This window comes from Aptenodytes forsteri, unplaced genomic scaffold (assembly GCF_000699145.1).
Source record: "Aptenodytes forsteri isolate BGI_AS27 unplaced genomic scaffold, ASM69914v1 Scaffold227, whole genome shotgun sequence".
Lineage (NCBI taxonomy): Eukaryota > Metazoa > Chordata > Aves > Sphenisciformes > Spheniscidae > Aptenodytes > Aptenodytes forsteri.
The window spans coordinates 748,047-754,430 of NW_008795365.1; the positions used below are offsets into that span (position 1 = coordinate 748,047).

General features: G+C 59.5%; 1 protein-coding gene across 1 annotated transcript in view; it reads left to right on the forward strand.

Moving 5' to 3' along the window:
• The window catches only part of MEPE (matrix extracellular phosphoglycoprotein), a 4,750-nt gene extending 2,312 nt beyond the window's left edge, over window positions 1–2,438 (forward strand). The window contains 3 exon segments of the mRNA XM_019472331.1: window positions 242–334; window positions 445–1,995; window positions 1,998–2,438. Of these exon segments, the coding sequence (XP_019327876.1) occupies window positions 242–334; window positions 445–1,995; window positions 1,998–2,438 (2,085 nt within the window).
• The last annotated feature ends 3,946 nt before the right edge of the window (window positions 2,439–6,384 follow it).

The window sequence follows — 6,384 nt, forward strand, 5'->3', positions numbered from 1 at the left end:
GCAAAGGCAGAAAACAAGCCCAAGGGGAAACCAAAGCCCAGAGCCCAGGAGGCAAACACATGCATCCTGCCCAGGTCCCTGCCCGCACTGACAACCACAAGGTGGTGGGAGCTATCACTCACCCTGGGGCCCCAGCAGGTGCTGGTCTGTCCCTGCTGTGGTGTCAGGCACAGCAAGGGAAGCTACTGCCATTGCATTTAATAAGAAAATTGTGGGGTTTGGTTATTTTCTTCCCCATCAGATACTGCTGAAAGGCTGCAATGCCAAGCATGGCTTCTACGTTTTCAAATATGTCTACTCGTTTTCAACGCGGAGGAACCAGACGCAGATAAAGGTGAGGAGGTGGCCAGGCGGCACAGCAGGACCCTGGCTTGGCTGTGGCGCCCCATGCAGCCGGCAAGCGCCAGGGCTGGCCCTGACTTCTCCCTTGTGTGTACTGCACAGAAGGAAGAGGCTGACAGCCAGAGCACCATCCCCGGTCACCGGCTGGGTGAGGACAATGCCAGGCGGGGGCCGACAGAGGATGGGGTGGCCCCAGAGAGAGGTGACAATGGCAGCACCAATGCGATGGAGAATGGGACCGGCCTCAAGCCCAAAAACCGCAGTGCCCCAGGCATTGGTGGGGATGCTCACAGTGCTCGCCCAGGCACCGGCACGCGAGCGCGCGGTGGTGTCGGTGTCGCGGGTCCCACCCCGGCCAGCTCAGAGGGCAGCGGCGACCTGGATTTGGTAGTTGAAGTTGAAGATGGTGTTTCCATTCTCCCCCAGGGTGGACACCCCGGCAAGGCCGTGGCAGGGAACAGGACCAGTGTCAGGAGTGAGGACAGGAACGATGGTGCCCCCAGGGGGGTTCCAGTGGAGGGGGCCACAACAGCCGGGAGGGAGAGGGCCCCCACCACCGGAGGGGCTGGGGATGAGGGCAGCGGTGAGGCCACTGTCCCTGGCCAAGAGCAGGAGGGTGACATGCGGGGCACAGGGATGGGAGGCGCCACTCTCGCCTCCATCACCGAGAACATGGAGGATGTCCAAGTTGACGCCAAAGGTGTGGATGAATACACTTACATCCCTGACTCGGGCAGTGTCACTGTCACCCACGGGAAGGTGGGCAGCACAGTGAGGGCCACCAGCTTCACCCAAATCTCTCCGGACAAGGACGACGAGGTCAACATCTTCATTGGGAGGGCCAACATCCATGTCGGGGAGCAAGAAACCACCCAGGCTAGTGCCACTGTTGGCAACGAAGATGACAGCATCCCCACTGCGGGAACCAGCAGCTCCCTGCCCGGGCTGGGCATCACTGCAGCACATGATGGCAATGACAATGGTGGCATCTCTGCCCACGGGCAGCCTGAAGGACCGGCCACCACAGCCACCCCAAGCCACAGGGACAGCGTCATCAGCAGCCCTGGGGATGGCCGTCCCACAGGAGATGAAGATGGTGCCACCACCACTGGTGATGGAGAAGGACTGGTGGCCCCCAGCCCCTGGAGGGTTGCTGGTGGTGATGTTACCATCCCTGTGGGGGCTGGCATCCGCGGGAATGGTGATGATGAGGTGAGAGGTGAGGGGCAGAGGTTCGAGGGGAGGCCAGGCCGCCTGGCTGTCACCACCCCCCGCCAGGGGGGTGACAAGGAGGCTGCTGCCGCTGTCTCAGCTGAGGGGGCCAGCATCCACCTGGGTGCCACCATGGCCTCCCCCGGGATGAGCGAGGGGGACTGCACCACTGCCCTGGGGATGGCCGGCAGCCGCAAAGCAGGCACGAGCGCGTTGGGGAAAGGGGGAAGTGGGAAGGTGGGGCCAGCCACCCCCCAGCCCCGTGGGGAGGGATGGCCGGGGGCAGGGACGAGGGTCCAGCCAGGGGCAGCCGGGCTGGACAAGCCACTCAAGACGGACAAAGTGCCGTCCCCACGCAGGAAAGCTGGCAGCTGGGTGTCGAGTGGGGCCCAGGTGAGGGCTGGCAGCCATGGCAGCGATGCCGGGGGGAGGCCACGCGCCCCGCCGAAGCAGGGGGCAGCCTCCCTCCGCAGGCAGGGCGAGCCGGGGGCAGTGTGGCAGGGGGCGAAGGCAAGGAGCGGGGGCGAGGTGGCGAGGCTGGGGTGGCAGTGGCAGGGGCCGGGGTCGGCCGCCTCCCTGGGCACCGTGGCAGGAGGCCGGGGGCCAGGATGCCAGGGGCGTTTGCAGCGCTGGGTCACAGCAGGCAGGTGGACCAGGTGAAGCGCGCCAACGAGCTCCACGTCCGCGAGCGGGCCTTTTACGGCCTTGGCGCGGCAGGGGGCAGCCCCAGCAGCCCCTATGCTGGCCTTGGGAGTGCCGACAGCAGCCAATCCTCCGAGGGGGAGCAGGGCAGCCACAGCGACAGCCGACAGACGGGACTGCGGCCCTCGGGGTGGGGAGCCCCGGGGCACCCCCACGGCCACTGGAGCCGGGGGACCCTCTGAGGAGCTGCTGGTGTCCACCCCAGTGGGCTCCAGCGGTGGAGTTGGGGGGTCCCACAAGTCGTCCCCCCCCAGCATCCCTGCTGTGGGCGCTGCTCTTGCCTGGGTGAGGGGCGCCCTGCACATTGCTGGGAGTCGCGCAGTGCTTCACAGCCCAGGAGCCAAAAATCACTGGTTCATGCAATCCTGCTGTTAATTTGAGGGAGGCTGCATCCAGTGCTGTGACAGCGATGCATGGGTTTGCTGTGCTGGACAGCCATTTAACAGCAATTGTGCTACACGGCATAGGGTAGCATTGTTTGTGCACTGATGTGAAGTGAGTAAATAAACAGTGACAAAAAGCCTCTGTCCTCGCAGTTTCACTTCCAGTCTAACGGAGAAATAAATGCATTTCTGTACCTAGGGCTCTGCTGACTTTGATGTTTGCAGCAGGACTTCAGGCAGCTGCTTTGCCGCAAGCAGTGTGCTGCGGGGGGGCTGGTCCCCAGGCATGGGGGTGTTTCTGGCCCCAGCACATCCCTGGCCCAGTCATCACCTCTGGGGCTGTAATTTGGCCAACCGGCCCCGCACATCCCTCCCTTGGGGTATCAAACCCCACCAGCTCCTGCCCAGGGCCACCCACCTCCCTGGGCAGTTTGTCCTTGCTAGGGAGCCCCACAGAGCATCTCCCCCCTCGGTTTGTCCATCTCTCACAGTGAGAAATCCCCGTCATGCCCTCCAGCATGCTGCTGGGGTGCTTGCCGGCCCCACTGCCCTTCCAGCAGCACCGTAACACCTCAGCCGTGCTGCCGCCATTCCCACTGCTGGCCCCCACACGCAAGCCAGGCTAGGCTTCGACACGCTGGAGCCGTGCCACCGGTGGTGCGCAAAATTAATCACTGTCTATGCAATTGCAGGTTGCTTTTTCTATCTGAGAAACTGCTAAAACGGGTGTGCTTGGCAGTGCACCGGAGCAAACGGCATGGTGGGAGCGGTGTCAAGCCTTACGGGGAGAGGTGCCGCCCTCAGCATGCACGGGAGGGGACTTGCTGCTGGTGCTGCGTCCATGCTGGGAGATGGGGTGGGAGCATTACGATAGCAGCAATGTACCCACAGAGCGCCTGCTCCCCTGCCCTCTGCGCGGCCACATGTGGGGAAGGGGCAGGTCCAATTTTGGGCCATAGACTTGGTTCTTAGGGATCATGCATGGGTGATTGATGCTGGGACCACCAGGACAGGGATAGCACTGCGTATCTCACTGGTGCTATCAGTAGCACCAGCTGTCAAGGCTCTGCCTTGCTAGAGCTCATGCTTTTCAGCAGAAAGGATCAAAAATTGCATGTGCCCACTACGCCCCACACCAGGGCATCAGGCCCCGGTGCCCCCAGGGGAGCCACTCCAGGCAGCCTGGTGCCAGTGCTGCGGGGACATGGAGATTTAAGCAGCCTGGGGCAGGGGTTTGCCTGCAGCTTCCAGGCGTGAGGCAGCATCCACAAGACCCCCAAAGGCTCAGGCACCTCCTGTGCCAGCCCACCCAGCTCAGAGTGAAAGAGGCTGCAGGGCTGCTGGCAGCCTGGGCTGGGCGACTCGCCCCTGGAATTGCCACGGCATGTCACACCCCAAGTCTGATGGACTATGGCGATGCTCCAGGGAGCTTGGGCTCGGCATATGCCGTTGCCTGGCAAATGAAGGTGTTGGTTTTGGGGGCTGGGACTGGCAGGTTTGCAGCCCCATGGGGACCCGGGCGTGGTGCCCAGCCATCTCCATCCCCAGTCCTGACTGCATCCTTGTCCATGCCATTAAGCAACATCCATAAGCAAGGCCTGGGCACCATCTAGTGGAATAAAAAGGCTTTTGCTGGGAACGTTTTGTGCCTGTTGAATGATGCCCAGTTCTGCCTGGTGCCAGGACAGGCCCTCTCACCCCTCTGCTTCCCCGAGCTCCCGGGGAACCATGCCTGAACAGTGAGGTCGGGTATAAAACTGGCTAGTTCAGGTATAAATGGCATACATTTATAAAACAGCACTACCTCCTTGCACAGCTGCTGTTAAAGCACCTGGAAGTTTTGTGCGGTGACTCTGGCTCTACATCCTGGGGCATGCGGCATTTTGGGATGCCCACCCTGAGCCCCCGCCTCACCACCACCGAGGTGCCTGGCTCTGCTCTTTGAAAACTCGCTTGCCAAATAGCACAAGCGGCCACTGAACAGACAAACTGCAAGTTTCCCGAGGAAAGGGTTTTCCTGGAGTACTGGAGCAAAGTGGGGAGGTGGTTTTTCGTTGCAGTGAAGGCTGGGCTGATGAGCACTGGCGGGATGGGAGCTGGCAGGGTGGCTCGCTGCCACCCCTCACGCCCCAACACTCACAGTAAGCTTACAGCCGGGCTAGAGGTGGCCACCGGGTCTGGGAGGCTGTGGCTCTGTGGCTCTTTGATCTTTGTCTCTGCTGAGCTGTGTATTTTTTGGGAAAACTTTAATTTCAACCTTTAATATATATGCATTTGCTTCCTGTTCCCATGTGCTGGTTTTGGGTTTTTTTACTGAAGGGCAGCAGTGATTTATCAACAGGCATTTCTTCATGTGGGGACAGCAGAGGCTGTTGCTGAAGTGCTTTAGGGTCTCTCATCCCACCCTGTAAGTGCGTGAACCCAAGTGAAGAGTGATATGCACACTAGAGTACTTTCTGGGGGTACAGAAGGGGAAAGAAATTGTCCCTAAAAATCCCAGCCTCCCTTACAAATACTAATTGTGGGGACATGGCCAGGTGAGTATGGGTGGTTGTTTATTCAGGTAAATGTCGTGCTTAGAGGAGAAACATCTGCTATTGTGGGCTATCACTGATTTCTAGTGCCTAAAAGCCCTTGCCCGTGAGGTGCAGAGGGTTTTCTGCAGCAGCCGTGGCAGTGGAAACCACTCAGATTTTGCAAAAATGGATTTTTGTTAACGTTACTTTTGCACATGGGCCGGCATGTGCAGCAGTACTGGAAAAAGCAGGTGCTGGGTGAAAAGGGGGTCAGCTCCCCCATGAGTCAGGCGAGCCAGATGAGGGGAGAGTGAGCCGTGACCCCTATTTGGGGATTGCCACAGCAGGCCAGCTGGGCAAGGCTCAGGTCAGGTCCTTTCCCCAAAGCACACACAGCTGCAAAGGTTTTCCAGTAATGTATCTTGCAGCAGCATCCTCATTAAGGAAACCTGCTGAACCCAGCCTTTGAGTATTTAGCCCCTTGGGGAAGCCTCCTTATTTATTCCAGGATGGCAGCAGCTGGCTGTGAGATGCTCCTTGTCCTAGGCACTGGTACCAGTCCCTTTGCAAACCCACCCCCAGCCCTGCCTGGGGAGCTGTGGGTGCCAAGGCCATTGGAGCAGGATAGGAGCAGCACACCTTGTGCTCCCAGCTGTGGGGCTGGCAGCACTGCAGGTATCAACACCAGCAGCGGGGTGCGAGCAGGGCTGTGTCTCCCTGGCTTTGTTGGGCAGGGAGGAAGCAAGGGCCAGCCTGCCCTGCTTTTCCTGAGCTCTCCTGCTCAGGGCAGGCTTTTACCTGGGCAGGTCGGGGACTGGGAACCTGGCTGACTCTCTAGCACCTTTGCTGTAAATAGAGGAGGGGAGATGACAAAAAACCACTAAAGCTTTGCTACATGTCTTAAAAATAGTTCTCGTTGTAATTACTCTTTGTGGCTTTATGCCTTGTAGCTGCATCAGGGCATGATGAAGCGAGCTGCTCTGCCACATGTGTGTTTAGTATGCTGCAGCTGGACCTTGTGTGGCTTGCAGGTGCCTCTCAGGCATCCTTGGCTCAGGGGCATGCTGGGTGAATTATCACCTCTCTTTGCCATCAAGGTCAGTCACCTCCCAGTGCTTTGTTAATCTGGCGGTGATGATGCTGTAAACTAGGTAATTAGGAACCTGTTGCCCTGGAGCCATAGGTCTAGAGGACTTTGAGCCCTTGGACAAACAGTGCAAATGAATGTC